Here is a 20,676-nt window from a genome sequence, read left to right as displayed (position 1 = left end):
TTCACTGTTTCTAAGAGTTACCACAATCACAGCACATAAATATACATATTGCACCCCTCAAGGGATTCTGAAGGTATCTAAGTCCACCACCTATCATAGCAATGCTGAACAATTTCCTAAATTTGTACATTTGTATGTTGACAGTTACTTTCAGCATTGTGCTCCATTGTTCCAACACTCTTTCACATTCTAGACCGATCAAAAAAGCAAGATTGCTATGTTCCTATAGGCACCCATTCGAAATTTTGTAAAATAAAGTAAATGGCCTGCAATCTGAGCCACAATTATGTGCAGGGGCACCATCTCCTAGGGGTCAGCCTCCCCCATCAGCAATTTCCAGTTATGCCAATCCTTGATACTTGCTCTGGTCAGGATGATTGATGGATAGATAGAAGTATAGGGAGGGGCCATAGAGTAGCAGGACTGTGAGTTTGTAGGAAGGAATGGGATCTTATCTCCACCAATGCACATCAAATGTGGCAAATCTTCAGTTAGCACTCTTTACTTATGATAGAGCTATCAATTAGGCTACATAAAAAGATGTTTAATACAATCAGGGCCTGTGGAGATTCACAGAGATTTCTAAAGTTCAAGCAAGGCAAGGTCTGAAATAGAGAGAAACAGCGCGCGCACATACATACATCCCCTCTGTGATGCATATGATGTTCCCTTCATAGATGCATGCAGTAGACATATTCAAGAGCCCATTGGGGTGCTTGAGAAGTTGTGCAAAGCCAGGATGTGTGATGTGAAATCAATTATGTGCCAGAAGAGTTTTTTTCACGCATCCATTCCCCTGCTTCCCAGGGGACTAAAGACCAAATCAGTTGGAGCTAGATTGCTAAGGCGTTGTCTTCACACATGTGTTTACTTTGTTTCACTTTCCCTATTTCCATGAGCAGCAGGAAGTTCTAGACACAGCTTTCAATAAGGTCAGCTTCCTTCTGCAGGCACAGTCCATTTGGCCATTACCTGCAATGAAATGTTGCAGTGTAGAGTGCTCCTACTCATGATTCTGGCAAGCTAGACAGACAGCCATTCCCTTTTTGATGATACTTCATTCCATTCATCTTTTCTTTGCTGCCCCAACTCCCCCCACCCAATTCACTCCAATTATTATTCCATCTTTTGTGGGCATTAAGCTTGTTTAGTCCTCACTGGGCTATTTTTGGCCCAGTCTAGTTTGCTTGAATTATTGAAGTATATTTTACTGCAAATAGCCAAAGGCCTTTTCATTCGTGCTAAGAATCCCTATCTTCTATGGAAACAATAAGTCCATCTAGTTCAGTGTGGTCCATCTACTCTCCAGGATTTAAGACAGGGAGTCTTTCTCAGTCTGACCTGGAAATGCTAGGGATTAAACATGGTATCATCTACACACAAATCAGATACTCCTTCGGTGAGCTATGGTCCTACCCTGCAACCAGTACAGTCCTCCCTCTTTTGCCTATTGTCACTTTACCCAGAGTATTTGTGCTGGCATTCCTGTGGTGCAAAGATCCACAGCTCTAAAAAGCACACATCTGATTATATGCAAGATACAGTCTCAAACCCAGCTATCTAAAGGAGCTGCATTATTCCACTTCAGACCATTGGCCCAACAAGCTCATCGTTGTACACAGTGACTTACAGTAATATTACAGGACTTTAGGCAGTGAATTTTCCCCAGTCCTATTTGGACATGCCAACACCTGGGACCTCCAGCACACAAAGCATGTGCACTGAGCTATGGCTCCTGTTCAATGCCAGACATGTTTTGCACCTATTCCACCTGCTCTTGTAAACAACAATACTGTTTTAACTGCAAACTGCTAAACTCCAAGAGATGCACGTAGAATCCTACATCATTTACATGTTTTATGCATGCCAGCCCCGGGACGGTTTAATTTACAATGGCACAAACTGCTGGAAACTGTAGCTACATTTGATCTATTAGTCCTGGCTTTCCAACAACTGCACCATAAAACCCGTAAAAGTGTCCATGGTGCATACAAGAAATTATCCTATACACTTCTTGCAAATGTTCAGATTATCAAGAAATCTGGAGGCATGTTTCTTTCATCAAGCTGGGTTTTTTTAAGTGCTTGTGCTCTAAAACAGGTGGCTCCTTGAGTAACGAATTGCACACTGCTTGAATCTAAGGGCTTTATATTCCTAGTTCGAAATAGCTCCAGGCAGATTGAATTCTACATCACAAAATTGTCTTCTGAAGATTTATTTACATCCTTTATGCTTTGGGCTTTCTAGATAGAGTTCCCGAGTAAACACAAATGTGATCCTGATTTGGAAATAGTTATATGCAACTTCCAGGTGCAAGAAAATAATTTTCTGACACATTTTTATCCCCCCTCCCCCCGCTTTCCCACTCCCTCTGAACTCGTTGGATAATTTTAGGGAAGTGGTATACCAATGTGGCAGAGTGTCTGCCTTGCATGCACAAAGTTTTTAAGGACTGATGTTTTAGTGTATTTTTCATCTCTGTTGGAAGCCAGCCAGAGTGGCTGGGGAAACACAGCCAGATGGTCAAGGTACAAATAATAATAATAATAATAATAATAATAATAATAATAATAATAATAATAATATGCCAGTTTCAATCTTCAAGAAGGACTGGGAGAGATTCCTGTCTGAAACCTCAGAGGGCCACAAATCTTAGGGAAATGGACAAGTGGTCTTGCTATAAAGCACTTTCTTATATTCCTGTGTTCAGCTCTCATGGAAAATACAGTGGTTACAGATGCTTCAGGTTACAGATGCTTCAGGTTGCAGACTCCGCTAACCCAGAAAGAGTACCTCAGGTTAAGAACTTTGCCTCAGGATGAGAACAGAAATTGTGCTCCGGCAGTGTGTTGGCAGCTGAAGGCCCCATTAGCTAAAGTGGCACTTCAGGTTAAGAACAGTTTCAGGATAAGAACAGACCTCCAGAACGAATTAAGTTCTTAACCCAAGGTACCACTGTATTTGACAAAATGACCAACAGTGTCTCCGCTTCTGAATAAATTGTTTAAGCTATGGATTTAGTTTAAATTGTTGCTTATAATTATTTTAATAGTGTTGAAGGAACCAATGGGCTTGGTCCCTTCTCCCTCCAGACCTACTCTCCAGTAAAGGCTAGAGAGGCCTACTCTCCATTAGGGCAAACAGGATACTTAAACACAACCAGGCCAGAGGGGTGGCTCTGGCTATTCACTTCTTCCTTCTTAGTCTCAGTGTTGTGGTACTCATATGAGAGAGGGATGAGGATTAAACTGGAGGAAGTCTGGCTCCACCTTCTGATTAGTTGTCTGCCTTCCACCCTACCAGTCTCAATGGGCATCAGCCATCACTGCTTCTCTCCTAACTCATTTCCTTGCTTTTCAGAATGAGAAGTGAAGCGTTGGCAAGTGGTGTTTGGATGTATTCTCTGGGGCAGAGACTCAGGGCAGATGATTTCAGAGACTCAAGGAGAAAACTCATAGGCTCAGAAAGGTGGAGGGAAGAGGATCTCTTCTAGTCTGCATCATAACACCTGTCCTATAAAGATGGAGGAAGCTGTTCTCTTGGTTTCTCAATTTCCCCATTTTTAAATTCATCTCTCCACATTCTGTTTGGATTTTTTTTTTTAAATCCTCATGAAAATGTATCAGCATTTTACTGTGATGTTCTCCTCATAAACCAATATTTGTATGCAGTTTTGACTAATATACAAGCAAATCCCCCTGATAACATGCAATTTTGTATGTTATTTTCGCTAATGTGCACATTTTTATTAACACGTTCCCCTAATATATGGATTTTTGTGCATATTATTTGGTTGGATAAATTTGGTTGGAAATTTGCAGAATTCTGAGTACAAATTTCAAAGGATGACTGAGTTTCAGTTCATATATTGTTTTGGATGTATTAATGAAATAAATACATTCAAATATTAGTGAAACAAAATGTTTTTGCAAAAATGTGTATGCAGGGAAAATTGCATACAAACACACATATGTATTAGAGAAAAATAATATATATTTTCAGGAAAACATTTTTTTAAGTCAGCTGATATGAAAATGTAGAGAACAGAATTTAAGACTGGAAAAATGAGAAACTGAGAGAAACCAACTTTGACAGATTCACCCATCCCTAGATGTAATAAAGGTGAAATGAAATGAAACACATCATAATGACAGCATAATGAGAGAGAAAGACACAGAGAGCGAACAGTACCAACACAAAAGAAGCACCCATACATATCCACTACTGAGAGCTTAAACAGACAATTTTTAACTGAGGTGAAGGTCATATAATTTATAGGGCCCAACTGTAATTCTTCCTAAAATACAAGTCACAATCGGTAAATAGCTTCTATTCTAAGGTTACTCAATATTTCAGCAGTCTCCAAAATATAAAGCCTTGGAACTATTGTGCACTGCATTCATAATTCAACAATCCTCCTTTTTGTTGCCTACTTGGGACTGAAAATGCAAAGGGTTGTCAAGCATCTGGCAGTTTTTACTTAATGGCTGAGGAACCAGGGTGGTATTGGCCATGCCTGAGTCTGAATTCAGTGCAATGTTTCAGTAACTCTCGGATTTAAATTATGTACCTGAAGAATACAGATGATGCTGGGACAAGTGGTCAGTCATTATGGCTTCTGGTACAAACTGGTGTTAAAGCCACTGAGCTACTGTGGAAAGTTAGGCTGGGAGAGTGGGACGTGTGACCCTCCTGATGTTGATGGACTACAATTCCCATCATCCTTTTCCACTTAGGTGAAAGAGCCATCTTCAGTACAGAAAAGAATAGGTGAGGTAATCATGAAGATAACCTACCTCAGATGGTTGTTGTGAGGGTAAGATGTGGCATCTTGAGCTCCTTGGGCAAAACATAGGATATTTATCCCATGTTTTGCCCAAGGAGCCTGATACCAGAACCTGCAATAAACCCAGATGCCAACTTTGCCGCCACATAGACCCAGACAACACCATCACTGGACCCAACAATAGGAAACATACCATCTCAGGCCTATTTACATAATTTCTTATCTTCTAACATTGTGTATGCCATCAAATGCCAGCAGCGCCCTTCAGCTCTCTATATTAGACAAACAGGCCAAACCCTACACCAAAGGATAAATGGACATAAATCTGACATCAGAAATCACAAGACAGAGAAGCCACTAGGAGAACCCTTCAATCTCCTAGGACATTCAATACAGGATCTCAAAGCAGCTGTCTTATTACAAAAGAATTCCAGAAACGGACTTGAAAGAGAAGTTGCTGAATTATAACTTATCACTAAACTGAAAACTATGGAGAGACCTGAAGAGATATTGGATTCCTGTCTCATCACATATGCTAATCATCTGCATACTATCCCTTGCTTTTTCCTGTAGGACTAATTGCAGTCGTTAACAGCTGCCAACAGGTTTACCATACCCATTGAGTCAATCACCCATCTCCCACTACCCTTCTGAGAAAAACCCCACCCCACCCTCCCACTATAAGGGTCTGGTGACTTCTGTTTCAGTGTATCTGAAGAAGTGTGCCTGCACACAAAAGCTTATACCAAGAACAAACTTAGTTAGTCTCTAAGGTGCTACTGGACAATTATGTGTGTGTGTGTGTGAATGGGATATTTATGTAACACAAGAAAGAAAAAAGACTTTAACTGAAGATGCCAGAGATTGAACCAGAGCTTTTCTGTCCAAGGGCCACAATTCCCTCTTAGCAACCATCTAGCAATCAAATGGGCAGAGTCAGAGCCAAAGCTGGGCATAATGTAATTTTTACCATTATGCAGTAGGCTAGTTTCTACACCCTACACATTATCCATCTAGGCAAGCTGGGGGAAAACCAACAAACCACCCAAGAAAAATGCAAAGCCGGGAACAATGATGGCGAATGTGGTTGAGGAGATATGTAGGTGGGGCATTGTGGGAAGATACCAGACAGTGGCAGAGCATGGTGGTCATCATGTTGCCCCAGGTGCAAAATTACAACACCCACAGCTATGTGCTTTTGATGCTGGGCTCTGTTGAAAATGGCTTCTCCATGCAAACTAGGAAGTAACCTTTCCAGGCAATTGGGGCAATTCTTTACTTATCTCTGTGGCTGCAATCTCCTGGGCAATGCAGATGCTATTAGGCAGTTGAATGTACATGCATACTCTATCTAGTTCCCAACACCACCACACCTCCACATGGCTCCTGCCACTGGAAACCATGTTACGCCAATGTGACCAGAGGGTCTAACAGAGAGGCTTAGGGGGGCATTTTTAGTCCCTGGTCTGAGATTTCCCACCCTGGTTGAAATATAAAATGTAGCACCTAGTGCATAAATTGTGTATATACATACTCTATGGCACTATTAAAAGAAAGGCTTAACAACCTATAATAAATTTTGCATACCCATAACCCCCCCAAATAGGTTTTGCTTCTGTTTGGAGGACTTGAACAACATCTTATTAAAATATGTTGCAATATTTCCACTAACAGTGGGCTTTTCACTTGACCTTTTTTGGTATCTCAGTCTCAGTTACTGCAACAACATTTGTAAGCAGTCTTCTTCCTTTTTTATCTTTGTACTTTGTCAGGTCTTTCTGTGCAGCCATGGGAAATGAGTCAGATACTTACGCTCTGCAGATTGACTAATGTTGACAGCCACCTACCTACACATTATGTTGAAATGCAGGAAGCAAAGCAGCATTCAGGAAGCCGCGCTCCTCACATATCATATAACTCAGGGGAAGTTAGCATTCAGAAGCACCCACCTGTATGTGGTTCAACTGAGAAGTAAGGCTGTCCCTCCAAGATGCTGTAGACGAGCTTGGCACTGTTTCCGTAAACAGGGTCATCCGCATCGGTGGCTGTCACTTTGGTAACGTAAGTACCTAGTGAAAAAGAAAAGTATGGTTGATGAAGGATGCCAGTTGGCAATATGTTAGGAAAGAACCTGGACAGAGGACTCGCTCCATACTCTCTTCCATTGATAGCTTAATAAACTACCCATACAGAAAATAAAACATGGTATCAGCTGAGCAGTAAAGAAATAGCTGAAACCAGAACAAGCCATTCCTCAAACAATCAGAAGACTCTAACAGTTGTTTGAATAAGGGTCAGCAAATTTTATCTCAAGATCAGAAACAAGGCAGAAGGATGAACCTTCTCTTGGTAGTGAGCTCCAGATCCTCAGTGTCACCATGCAGAAGGACTTCAGATGGCAGAGTTAAACTCATTCTTAAACATACATTGATGTGCAAAGCACTGCAATCCTAACATCCCTGCAGTTTATGAGCCCTTCTCTCCACCGATCCACAGACATGCACTCAGCAAGGCAATGAGCATAGCATCATTACAAATAACAATGCTCTCTAAATATTGATGTTTTATTTAAGACATCTGCACTGTGCCTTTCTGCATAAGCCACCCAAGACAGCTTGGCAGTAAACAAGCAAACAAGCCAAGGCCACAGAAACAATTAAACAAGAAGGTATCAGCAGCCTAACAATAAAAGCACAATCAGACCTAAACATTAGGATTTGTTACAAACAGAAGAAAATAAAGCTGCTTTCAACTGGTACTTAGAAGAGATAGCAATGTGCTATGTGTGCGGTGTGCAGTGTTGGAGCCAAATTGACACTCCTACTGCTGTGCCCACACTGCACTGACATTTCCACTGAATGGTCTCCCCCCTTTGGTTACTGGCAGTGACTTCTGCATTGGGAAGCTAGGTAAGCAACAACACCACACCACCCCTTTCTGGCCCACCAGCCACTATGGGATCCAAGCTATAAACACAATATAAAATGTATGTTGTTCCTGATTTAAATACAATACTAATTAGTAGCACAACATCAATCAGCAATATTTATCAGGGCAGCACAAATTGTGTAGGGGGGGCATTATCAGAGCAACCCCAAAACCCATCTGAAAGATGTTCATCTTGGTGTGGAACCTATAAAGAGCTTAGGAACAAGCAAAGTGAACTACCAAAGGGAAAGAGTTCTCCAGGAAGGAAGGAACTCCAGAGAAGGCTCTATACTGTATTGCCACTCATCATACTGAGGGTGGTGGAAGGCACACAGAGCCCAGCCTGCAAAGGAGATCTGCAAGATGTATTTTAAAAAATAAAATACATTTATAAAAACTTATTTAAAGTGAAATATTATGACAACAGCAGGCAAGGGGAGGGGGGAGAACCAAAGATGGATAATCCTTGTGATGGATTATCCTTGGCAGTTTCTCACCAACAGGGTGGAAGTAAAAATGTTAGAGTGCTCTTGGGTTCTGTCTTTTTACAGATTTCTTATTAAGTATATTTTTTTATGGCAAGGCTTGTGAATGTTTCCATGGTTGCAAGCAAGGGGCATTCAACAATGGATCTTCCTCTTTGCCCTTGTCCTCCTGGACATTAGCAAAGGCACTTCAATAACGCAGAGTCCAGAGAGAAAAGTCTTGTTAAAACTTTACTGAGGAAACTCAGCAAAGCACCCTGTATAGTTTGAGGAGAAAGGAACAGAAAGGTTTTGTTTTGTTTACTTCAGGCCTTGTTCGTAGCAGGGAGACTTTCAACTAAACACCAAGAGAGGAGAACGTCTCTCAGGATGATTCAGCCAATCAAAGAACACACTACCTCAACAATCATTGTGTCAATATGCCTGGTTGCTAAGCAACATCTGCACCTGTCCCACTTTCGGTGAGTTGATTTTAAGATTAAGAGAATTAACCCTTAAGTTGCATACTGAACGATCCCTGCAGTTGCACTTCTAACACCAAGAATATACAATTTCAGGTTATGGATTTGAAATTGACTTTTCAATAAATAACATTAAAATGGCTTTGAAGTAAATTAAATTACATATTAATGTTGCAACAGGTTGGAATGGATTTATGAATAAACCTAAGACTGGAAATTGACTGATTTATCAATCTCTAGACTTAAAAACCTGATTTCCGTGTGTGCCATTCAGCAGTAATACACCAACAGGGTGAAACTTCTTGAAGTACTTTTATTTTAGAATAGTCATATTATTTGAAGTACCTTTGTAAAATGTAAAATAAAACTACCTATTTAAATTATGTGGATTTCCAAGCATTTGCAAAGGAAGCATATCAAAGAGGTACAAAATTCCAGATGAATAATACAATATAATAAATTGTATTTAAGGTTTTGCAATAGCATATTTCAAAGAAACTGGCAGCGTTACAGCTGCAGCATAGAAAATCAATGGTTTGAAAATGATATATTTTCCTTCTTTGATTTCCACCTATAATAGTTAGAGGAAGCCATTGGCAGAAACTGAATATCCTCTGTTGTCTCAGAAATAGCTTTGTCTCCTCCAGTTTCTTTTACTTTGCATTAGCCAGAGTTTTTTTTTTTTAAAAAAAGTCAAATAATTGCTTAACCTTTTCAGATCATTCTTTGTATTTTGGTTGTGGAGAATGTTAACCAAATCATATATAAGTCATTTCTCCTTGATTTGTTGCGGTATGTCTTTTAGAAAACAAATGATGGAATTAATTAATAGGATAGGCAATATTGAGTCAGTGGCCCAAGAAAAGGTTGTAATGAATGGTTTGGTGTAACTTTGTGAGTGAGGAAACATACTTCAGGAGGGGGAGCAACTGGGGTGTCAGCCTAATAGCTGAACTTGCAACAGAATACTGTGATCCTGGGCAGGTCTGATTTCATACTGATACCCCAATCATAAATGGACATCACTGGGTTCCAAAAGTACAAACAAGCATATAACCAAACAGTATGCCAAACACAATTGCACCTTGATTGTTCCTAAAGACCATACTCAAAAGCTGAAATCAACCATTACTGAGAAGTGATTAAGGAGTGTGTGGTATGAGGCATTCCTTGATGCCATTCATGCATTAATTAAACTCTCATCAGAGAGTACTTGCCCCAAACTTGAATCTTGGCATCAAGGAATTCTTTTTTATATATGCACGCATCTGTGTTGCAAGTCAAACAACTCCAAGTTAATATTAAATGGTATGCTATACTAAGCATTTTTCTTTACATCTTAGCCAAGAATGGTAACAGATGAGCCAAATTTCAGAGTTCCAGTTGACAACTCCACACAAGATCCAACACCTTCACTGACCAGTCATCCAGTCATTATCTCCAAATAATTTGATGCCACTATGTGTTCCGATGCTATTCAATTCTGCTGCCAGGCTGTAATCACTAATACAAGTTTTGTTAATGGTTGGGTTAGTACACCAGATACCCAGCAGTGGAAGTTAAATTATAAGTAGAAGGTTATTCTCCCTTGGCCAAGCTTTGTTAACACATCATACACAATAATAGTGTTCACATATTGCATTCAGTGAGTGTACCATCTGTGCACAAAATAGCAAAGTTATTCACATCTAACATTCAATGAGTGCAAAGTCTCTGTACTTAGGCACACAGTAGTTGAGTTATACAAATATTTCACACAAACACTTGCACATTTGTAGAGACAGCTTGTACCTCTGTTCAGTGTAACATGTGAAGAAGCCTTGAGGTAAGACAAGCCCAGCCCATCTCAATGTGTGTGTTTTTAAAAATCCTCTGAACCAGAATGATTTGAAGTCTGTAAATCTAGCTAGAGCTGAGATTAATTTGATCTCTTCCCTGCAAATGTGCTCCTCTAGCTTTTCTCTGGGCAACCTCTCTCTTTGTGTGTGCAAGTATTCCAATAATATTTAAGGTTCAGCATCAGCATTTCATATTCATGGATTCTGCAGTGGCAGCTGTCAACATTTGGCAGAATCTTGAAGCTGGCATGCAGTAGCCATCAGCATTTGACATGATCTGACAGTGCCTGATAATGAAATTTAGCAAAATATATATTAATTTCATTTAGCCAGTCAAAACAGGTGAAATAATTTCCCTTGTGGATGTCAAATTCTGAACTCAGAATTCGAATGTTTATATACATTCAAACTATGGTTGAAGTCCAACCTTCATTATTGTGAAATGCAAGAGATTTTGAAAGTTTGCAAATAAATAAATAAAAGACAATCACTTCAGCTTTCTTGCCAAGCCAATTCTCCACTTTAGTTCTCCCAGCTATTTTCTGTTAAAGATGAGTCTTAACAAAACTGCCACACAGCCAAACATCAGTGTATTTCCTCCAAGCACCATTTCACTGCTGGTGAATCTTATTTGTATTTTACTGATGGGAGACTAAGGCAGATAGAGGGGTGGGGAGGGAGAGAGGGAATGCCCCACATGCACATGTGCACTTCTGTTCCCCCATGATTCCCCCATGAAAACACAAAGGTTTATAAAAGCAGAGGTTGGATAGCCATCTGTCATGCGTGATCTAGCTGAGAGTCCTGCATTGAAAGGGGTTGGACTAGATGATCCTTAGGGTCCCTTCCAAATCAGCAATTCTATGATTCTTTGAGAATACCACCCCAAATTTCACCCTGCCATTTTCTGGGTCAAAGGGGCTACAAACATATTTGTTCTGGAAGGAATTTGCACAGGAATGAGATTCTCAGAAGTGGCTTTTATGTCATGTGAAAGGTTGCATAAATCATCAGGTAAGGCAGTGTCAGGAAAACTGTCAGAATGCAGCCAGTGAGAGTGCCCAACATCTCACAATGAATCATGCTAAAATAAAATTTCCTGATCAAAATAAAACATAATGTGATTATTATGTAACTGCAACCTTCCCCTGCACAACTCCATTATTTTCTTTTCACTACTTAAAATGAAGAGAAGGGAAGGAGGCAGCAAAAGGAAACTTAAAAACACTGATTTGTTCCCTCTCCACTACCACTATGCAAAGATTCTTTGCAATAGAACCAAGTTTCTCCAAAGACTTAAAGGGGCAGCAGTTCTCTTGCAGAGAACACAGAAGCATAGAACACGTTCTATCAGTTATGAAGATCCAGATAGCATCATCTTTTGCTGTGCTGAGTGATGCAAGTTATGGAAATAAATCCCTAGGATGAGCATCATCATGGAAAATGAAGATGAAACTCTGACTCCTGTGAGTTCTGCTTCAAATTAAGCCCTGTCATTGTCCAACTGCAACCTGTAAGTTCTGGGCTTATTATTCCCACATCTGTCTTGCTGTGCGGAGGGCAGCCCTCCATATGAAGGCATTCTCTGTTTGAAGGGCTATCCAGCCCAAGTTCAGCTTTAAAAAGAAAAGGCTCCTCCGGATGGAGAGCAGGAACCTAGAAGATGCCAGTGACACATAGCTCTTGTAGAGCAGGCAGAGCAGGTACAGAGGTGGCCTGGCCATGTCTTCTCCATTATGGTGGAATGCATTATATTTCTACCTGGCCAGAAAATGTTAAAAGCTTAGACCATATTCACAAGCAATAAGGCCACTTTAGCAGCAATAGCTTCCCCCAAAGAATCCTGGGAAATATAATCTGTTAAGGGTGCTGCATACCCCTTCATGCAAAAGGCATGAAGGGGCAACTTAGTGCTGACTGGTTTTACAGGAAACATTACTCACTGGACTGCAAAAAGAAAAGTGATAATTCTTCACCTATTTGACCTTCTCAATTTAGACCAGTTATAATTCCCCCAGGGCTTAAAAGTGGGCTTTTCAAAATCACTGTCATGGCTGGGTAGACCCATCCATTCAAATAAATTCCCCAGAACCAAGTGATCCTGAATTAATTCCCCCTTTATTATTTTATCCCCCTTTTATCTTCAGCCCAAACTGCTGTCCCAGCAGCTTACTTTCAGTCAACTGAAACAAGATATGGGCTTACAATCTGAAAGACATGTCACACAAGGAAAAATGGAGAGGAAGGGAAGAGGAGAAATAGCAAACTCGGGCACCAATTCCTAAATAGAATGAAATAGTAGTTATTATAATGACCAGCTAGAAACATTACCAAGGTGGTAATGGTGAGAAGAGATAAGATTATCAATGGCATATATATGGTGGTTAGGACAAGCAATGGCTATCAGCCATGACGGATATGTTCTTCCTCCACTGCCAGTATGCCAGTTACTAGGATTCTCAAGTGAACTGAGAGTTGTGCTCAGGTTTATCTTTCCATGTTCATATGAACCCCACCCCACCCCCATGTGTTCATTATAAGCAGATAGTATATTCTGAAATAATAACAATAAATACTACTCATTGTATACATTTCTAATGTTAATGCATACACATAAGACACTTGGCCTTGGTGAGTGAATGTCCAGTAGACACTAGAATCTCCCAAGAAACTGATGTTTTTATGAGGTCCTAGATGTACTATACATTAAAATCCCCAAAATAATGTTGGAAACTGTAGTCTGTCAAGTTACAGCTGTTAGGGGACACCTATGTGCCCTTAACAATCTACAGTCTGCATGATTCTTTGGGGAAGCCATGACTGTTAAAGGTGGCATAATACTGTTTTCAATGCAGATGCCTTTGATGGAGAAAATGCTGGTTCTCTTTAATTTTCCACCTTGAAAAAAAGAAGCCCAGTCTAGCTTTAGCCCCACTTTGTTTTTTCCTTCCAACAGCAGAAGTACACATATGAAGGTCAGGCCATCCTACAAGCACTAAAGTGGGGAACCTGTGGCCTTTCAGATGTTGTTTGAACAACTACAACTCCCACTATCCCCAGTTGCCATGGCTGATGATCAGGGATGATGGGACTTGTGGTCCAGTGGTCACATGCTTTCTACCAGCACCTCTACCAATGATCAAGTTCAAGTGATGCCAATCCTGTCTAAAATGTACTATATGTGGTGTGAAAAATATCAAACACAGTTGTTAAAAAGTGTTGGAGTGAAGTTTTTTGTCTTTTAAAAAATGGCTTAAGTTTTAACCCAAATAATTAGCAGCTAAAAAGATGTGTATCTTAAAAATAATAATCAGAGTAGATTCAGAACCCCTTTAGGGCCATAACAAACTTTTTTTAGTGAGACACATTTTGTATGGTACCTCTTGGGGGTTGGTTGGTTGATTTTTAAATAAGAAAGTTGCTATTATGGCCTAAGTGGCTTTAAGTTCCAGTTCTAATAATATAGGTGATTTTTTTGCAGAGGCTACTGCAGCAGCATCCAGAAAATGTGCTTCTTCCTTTGAGACACACATAATGCTACCTTACATAACATTAGCACATTTTGGGATAGATATGTAGGGCTATTTTAACATGTTATTTTTACGACTCACTGTGACTTTCCTCAAGACACATTTCTGTAATGTGAATCACACGGCAAGTAAGTGGAGGCTGCAAAAAGGTGCAACAGATTTTAATTAATGAACACCTTTCAATGTTAACCAAGGCTCATTGTTTCACTCCGTTAGTGCAGCTTTTGAAGATTCTGCCTTACAAAATGCACATAGTGACCCACAGAGGCAGATAATGATAACAGTTGCTCCTTGATCTCTCTTGGCACATCCAGACTGTCACTATTTGGGGTGGGATTCAATCACATACCAACGAATTCAGGTTGACTGGGAGGTACCGCTCAATCCACCTGCTTCTCAATGGCATGCTATTTGCAATAAGGAAAGCGATGGGGATATGCACTGGAAAGTGAGGCAACATTTGCTTTGATGAAACATCATCTAACCTCTGCATATACAAATCAGAATGACTGCTCATTAAATAGCCAATGCCATATCATCTCCCTGCAAACAAATCAGAATGGATGTTCAATAAACAGGTCATCTGAAAGCTCTTTCTTTCTTTCTTTCTTTCTTTTTCTTTCTCTCTCTCTCCCTCTCTCCCCCTCCCTGACACACAAACTAGTTTCTGTTTGCTGACAAACTAGATTAAAATCCTTCATAAAGTAAAGATATGTGCACTTGGGTAGTGCTGTTCTGTTGCTTTGGCTCTGTTTTTTATGTCTTAGTCAGGGTACCGAATGTGCACATTATTCAGAAAGAAAAATGCATACAGCACCCTTGAGGAAGAAGGAAAAGGCAGATGAGGGGCGGGCTGTTGAAATGTGTGTACTGCGGGGAAAAATAAATAAAACTTGTATGCCCTGAAGGACTGGGCTCGTGGCATTAGAAATTTGCATGTATTCATATTCAATGAATGAACCATTTTGCTGAAAGATTGTAATGGTTAGGAGGGGGCAGGGAGAGAGAAGAAAACTGGTCATACTGTACCTTAGAGCATGCTTTCTTGCCCAGTAGGGTTTGCTGGTGTATATGTATATATATAAGTGTGTGCATTATCCCTGCTACTAAATTCTGGCAAGCTGCAGTGTTAACTTGATTTAGGACAGGAATATCGAGCCTGTAGCCCCCCCCCCCCCCAACCACTGATGGGCTCCAACTGCCAATATTGCCAATGGTCAGGAATGATGTAAATTGTAGTCCAGCAGTATCTGGAGGGCCACAGGTTCCCTAGGCCTGATTTTGGAGATGTGTTGTCCAAGTGTTTGCTGTGTTCACTGAAGCAATATCCCATATAAGTGTGCAGCAAGATGGTATGTCTGTGAATTGCAGTCAACATGTCCAGATTAGCCAAGTTTGAATATTTTTGGGTGCATAAAAATAATACTGTTCTCTTAATTGCATCTATCACATTCTATGTTTCATAACGAACACGAACCGCCTTGAGGAATCTGTACCTTGTAAGATGGCATGTAACTAACTGAAATAATTAACTAAATAAATTGTGACTTTCCCAACATTTAGGTGTAACCCCATCAAGACCCAGGGTGGTGTAGTGGTCAGAATGTTGGGGTCAAATCCCCACTTGTCCATGAAGTTCACTAGGTGACCTTAGGCCATTCTCACTCTCAGCCTAACCTACCTAACAAGATTGTTGAGGGGATCAAATGAAGAAACATGAACTACTTGGAGAAAAGGTGGGTTATAAATGCAAAGTGTTACAGGCATAAAGGGACCACACTGCATGATGACCAAAGAACAGGGCTGTGCCCCTGACATTCTGTGACTGAACAAACCCTGCTTCAACATCTGAAAGCACCACTAGGGCAGAGCTAGCTAACTGTTTTCTAGGCTGGGGGCCGCATTGACCCATGGCTAGTCCTCCAGGAGCTGCAGGTCAAAAGGGACATTGCCATATTTCTCTCTCACTCTCTCTAAAAAAACACCCAAAACAAAACCATATGATGGATTTGGGGAGTAGTCACAAAAAACCTTACAGCACCACCAAATCACAACAGATGGGCATGTAGGTGTGTGTATGCACACATACACATGGGCAAGGGGGCTTTGACATATACCCTTAAGCAAAAGGCAGGCTGGCCTGATCAGGACCAATGCAGTGTGCAGGTGGAGCCTAGGGTCAATTGGCAAGAGAACCAATTGGCACAACAACAACTTTTGCTCTCCTCCATGACTAACGTCAATTGCTTTTCTCTCTTTTTTGCAGGTAAGAGTTTGATGCACTAATTGTGTTTCTTAATAATGTTGTGGCCTATTTTACTCCAGTGACTATGTTCATCTCTTCGTTATTCTTGCAGTGCTGGAGTCGGGGAGTTGTATCCAGCACAGTGCTAAGTTAAAGTTACTTAGTAGTATACATGTTCCTCTGTAACGTTTTGTGCCAGCAGAATGTTGATGGGCAAGAGAATGCTTAAGCAGGTTGCTGATACTTTTGCTTTGCAGTTGATTGTGTGATCTGTTACATAAGGAACTGCGGCTAGAGAAACTGTTGCACTTGATTCATCTGCTGCACATCATTAAAATTCACACGCCTCCTAGCAGAACAGCCTTTGTACTAGCAGACACAGAAAGTTGGATGGATCTTTTCCTGAACTAACAAGGAGGTTCTCAAGCAAGGGTTCAGTCTCAGGATCCTTTTCATTGATTGGGTGTGCTTTAACCATTAAAAGATCCCAAGTATAACTTGTGCTTTGTATAGCTATATAATGGCACATGGACCTTCCAGTACAATCTGAAAGAGACTGCATAATACTAAAGTCAATCCACTTCCAGCTTTAGGTCTAGCTTTCTTTCCAAAGCGATACAATTACTTAGATGTCCTTAAAAAAAATTCTCAGAGGTAGCATGCTAGTTGTTGTCATGGTAACAATACTGCTCTGTGTAACACTACAATAATCTCATATAAACCTGGATAACTTGTTGACATGCAAATTAGTGTTACCTTGAAGTTTAAGAAACATTCATTTCCATTCCTTTTTTTTTTAAAAAAAGAAAAATGTCAAAATTAATACCGTATGTTTAATTCATGTGAGGATTTATTCATGTTTGGTATTTTGGAGGGTCCGTATTATCAGTGGTCATTAGTCATACATTAAGTCCTGCTCTGAGTGCTCCCTGAACACAGAATAACTTTGCCCTGCGGCACAGGAGCTCAGAGAGTGGGGTGGGCTTTTGTTGTTGTGTTCTTGTGAGACCCCAAAAGGTCTCCCCACAAGATCTTGTGAGAGGGAAGGAGAGAGGGAGACCTTAAAATCCCTTGTCCATGAGAGTTTGGGACCATTTTGCCCCCACAGGCTTCCCAGCCTCAACATTACAGTCTCACTCAACTACTTGGGTCACTGGTTGACAGGACTGGAAAGAATCTTCCCCCAACCTCAACTGGCCTTTGGTTGGGGGGTTGCTGCCTTCCCCTCAGTGCTTTAACCAGTGTGGGGTTGAAGTACATTATTTTGCTTCTGCTTAATCCTCCAATTGCAAATCAATTTCTTTAAGTGATCCAATGAAAATAAAATAAAACAGCAATAGCAACAGCAACATAAAGTTTTATCTAATTTATGAACCTGAATCTGTATGCAGATATATATGTCTGTCTGTCTGTCTCTCTCTCTCTCTCTCTCACACACACACATATCTATTTCTTGAACAGTTCCACTCATGTCATAACTATCTATAAATATTTGAATTTCAGTTTGAAGTATATAACCTAATGATATGCTGACATTGATATCTAACTGTCCTTGCAGATGGAAAAGTAAGAAGAAAATTCTTTACGATTCTTTTATACCGAGGGCACATTTGGGAATTACAATGCTGGAAGCAGTTTCAATCACTAGTTAGATAGATGGAGACAAGGCCTAATTTTATTCCAGATAAGGAGCAATAGTGGTATCTGTAATGAGGGTGGTTTAGTTTAAGTACAAGGCAAGGGAGTTTCATCTTAAGAATTTGGGAGGGGGTGGAATTGGAAGGGTCCCTCAAGAGAAACAGAAAGATCTGCATCCTTAGAGGCTTTTGATGGTATCCCCTAAAGGATGAGAAAAGTGCACTCTAGGATAAACCCTCTATCAACAGCTAGATATGTTTTTTTAAAAAAACTGTCATTTTGAAACCTCTTAGGAATGGTGCATAGCACGCAGCACTGCTTTATTTTGTTTGATCTAGGACTGAGCAGAAAGTTCTAATAAAATACTTTTTCCTCCAGTTTTGGGAGCTAAAACAGGGAGGATGGGGTTCAGTTCTCCGTCAGTTTTCAGATGGGAGACTCAAAATTTAGGGTGGGGACAAAACTCACTACCACACTCTTCCTCCATGCACTGAAATAATGTGTGGTGTGGATCTCAGTGCCAGACTGTCTAGCCATACCCCCATTGCCGGCTCTCACTACCACCATGGTAGGACATCCCTATTTTCATTGGAGAAATGTTGGGGGGGGGGTATGGTATTGAATTGTATTAATTGTTTGATGAATTCATTTTTCTTGCCTCATTTACATGCTATGATGGCCAGGCCTGAGGATACTACCAGGGGCCTGAGGAATAAAGCTGGATGCCACTCACATATTGTTAACACCTTGCCCCAAATCTCCAGATTACTGCCTCCTGATTCTTACTGTTCTATAATGTGGAGTTTTAATTGCAAGTCACCTAGGGGGCCAATGCTAGGGCTGAAATGCAGTATATATTTATTTAATCGGATCCTCCCCATGTGTGCCACATTTTAGCTTTTTAGGTCATATGAAAGTATAACAATTTCAATACACTATGAGTGTTTCTCAGTGACTGAGTCAGTAAGCAAGGCATCTTTATGTGTGTATAAATAACTAGTAAAAAGGGGGGGGGACAACTCGAACAGTCTGCATTTGTCTAATTCATCAGCATCTGCAAAGAGCAAAGTAGTGAATGGCCTATTTTACATAGGGCTGCTACGGTTACAGAAATTAGAATCTCCCCAGGCAATGAAAGGTTGAACAGGATGACAGTTTTACAATCCAGCAAGGATGACAAACTGATTTTTAGGTTGCTGAATTAAAAAAGCAGAAGAACAAATTTGTGGTGAGTCCTACACATGGTAGACCAGAAATAACTCCTATTGAGTTCAAACTTTGTGAAGGAGAGTACTAGAAATCACAATCCTGGGGGAAATGTACATTGTTTTCCCTTCCCCTCCTGGAGGCAGGCAAGTGCAGTGTTGCTGTTTAGGCGCCTCTGTTTACCCAGGCTTTCTTTCCTTGATAATGATCCAGATATGTTGATGCATTCACCTGATCTACTGATTTGTGATGCAATTTGCATTTGTTTTATGAATGTAATTTTATTGTTGATTTTATGCTGTGTTCTCTCTCTCTCTCTCTCTCTCTCTCTCTCTCTCTCTCTCTCTCTCTCTCACACACACACACACACAATCAGTGTTGGTTGTATAGGCATATTTGTTGTGAGAGTGAATGAATTAATCATAGGGATGCATTCCTGCATGTGTGTAAAATGCTAGTTATAGTAATGGGGGAGAAGGTAATCTGGTTCACAGTTTAATGTGAACTTGACTAATTTTCACTTCCCAAACCAGCAGGGACACTGAAATGCAGCTATTCTTCAGAATTCACACTTCTCTGAATTTTGATATGCAGTTCTCCAACCAAAAATGCATACAAAAATGTGGGGGGGATGGAGGGAAAGATACACACTTAAATTAGTGAAAATAATGTTCATAATGCATTATATTTGAATAAAAGGCATGCCAAAAATGTGTGTAAATGTGTGTACAGTATTAGTTGAAATGGACACAAAAATGCATACAGATTTTTAATCATACTTTTAAATAAATAAATAAATAAATTGCAATGATATGGAAAAGGTGAGAACTGTATTTAAGATTGGAGGGGAAATGTAGAAACTGATTCACACACCCCTAGTAAATTAGCACTTCTAGTCTACAAAATTAATATATTATATATAATGTTTGTCTGCCTCTCTGTCTCCTGTCCCCCCCTTCCACCTAATCCCAAAATTGGAGCAGTGTACATTATTTCCTCTGGATTGTGATTTCTTTTGAGTGTTTTTGGTTTTCCTCTCTCTCTCAGGTTGATTTGTCTGTGAAGCTTAAACCAGGTTGTAAGAGCAGACTTAGGAGCCTTTCTCCCTTGGGCTGCCACAAAAAAGCATATGGCGAAAGCGACCATTTGGCCTCCAGGGAAAGGGTGAAATCAAATCGTGCAGCCAGCTGTCCTCTCAGGGCTGATTCATGAGAAAGTGCTATTGACATCAGCTCCACAGGCAGCATCTTATCTGTATTCATGGAGGAACATTAAGCACTAGAAATTCAGAGGAGCCAGACAAAGAAAGAGGCACTGAGAGTTAAGCAATGCAAAGAGCTATCTGACTGAGGCAAACCGCTCGCTCCAAATTATGGATTTCAAATTGAGCCTGAATATGCATTTTCAAAAACTACTGTAAATAAAATACCTCCTGAATTACACTCCACTTCCTTCCTCTACCCTACAAAAAGGAGAGCACAGTAGTGTTCTTTTGATGCTGGAATGTGTAAAAGATATCGAGATTAGCAAGAGAGCTATTTAAAGACATTTCCAGTGCA

The 20,676-nt window shown here is 40.3% G+C and overlaps 1 protein-coding gene across 1 annotated transcript in view; it reads right to left on the bottom strand.

The window, feature by feature from the left end:
• The window catches only part of CDH8 (cadherin 8), a 221,297-nt gene that overhangs the window by 98,629 nt on the left and 101,992 nt on the right, over positions 1-20,676 (bottom strand). The window contains exon 4 of the mRNA XM_081921769.1: positions 6,736-6,855. Coding sequence (XP_081777895.1) covers positions 6,736-6,855 — 120 coding nt within the window. The remainder of the gene's footprint in view (positions 1-6,735; positions 6,856-20,676) is intronic.

This window comes from Podarcis melisellensis (genome assembly GCF_964234715.1).
Source record: "Podarcis melisellensis genome assembly, chromosome: 8".
Taxonomy (NCBI): domain Eukaryota; kingdom Metazoa; phylum Chordata; class Lepidosauria; order Squamata; family Lacertidae; genus Podarcis; species Podarcis melisellensis.
This window is presented reverse-complemented; position numbering and strand designations above follow the sequence as displayed.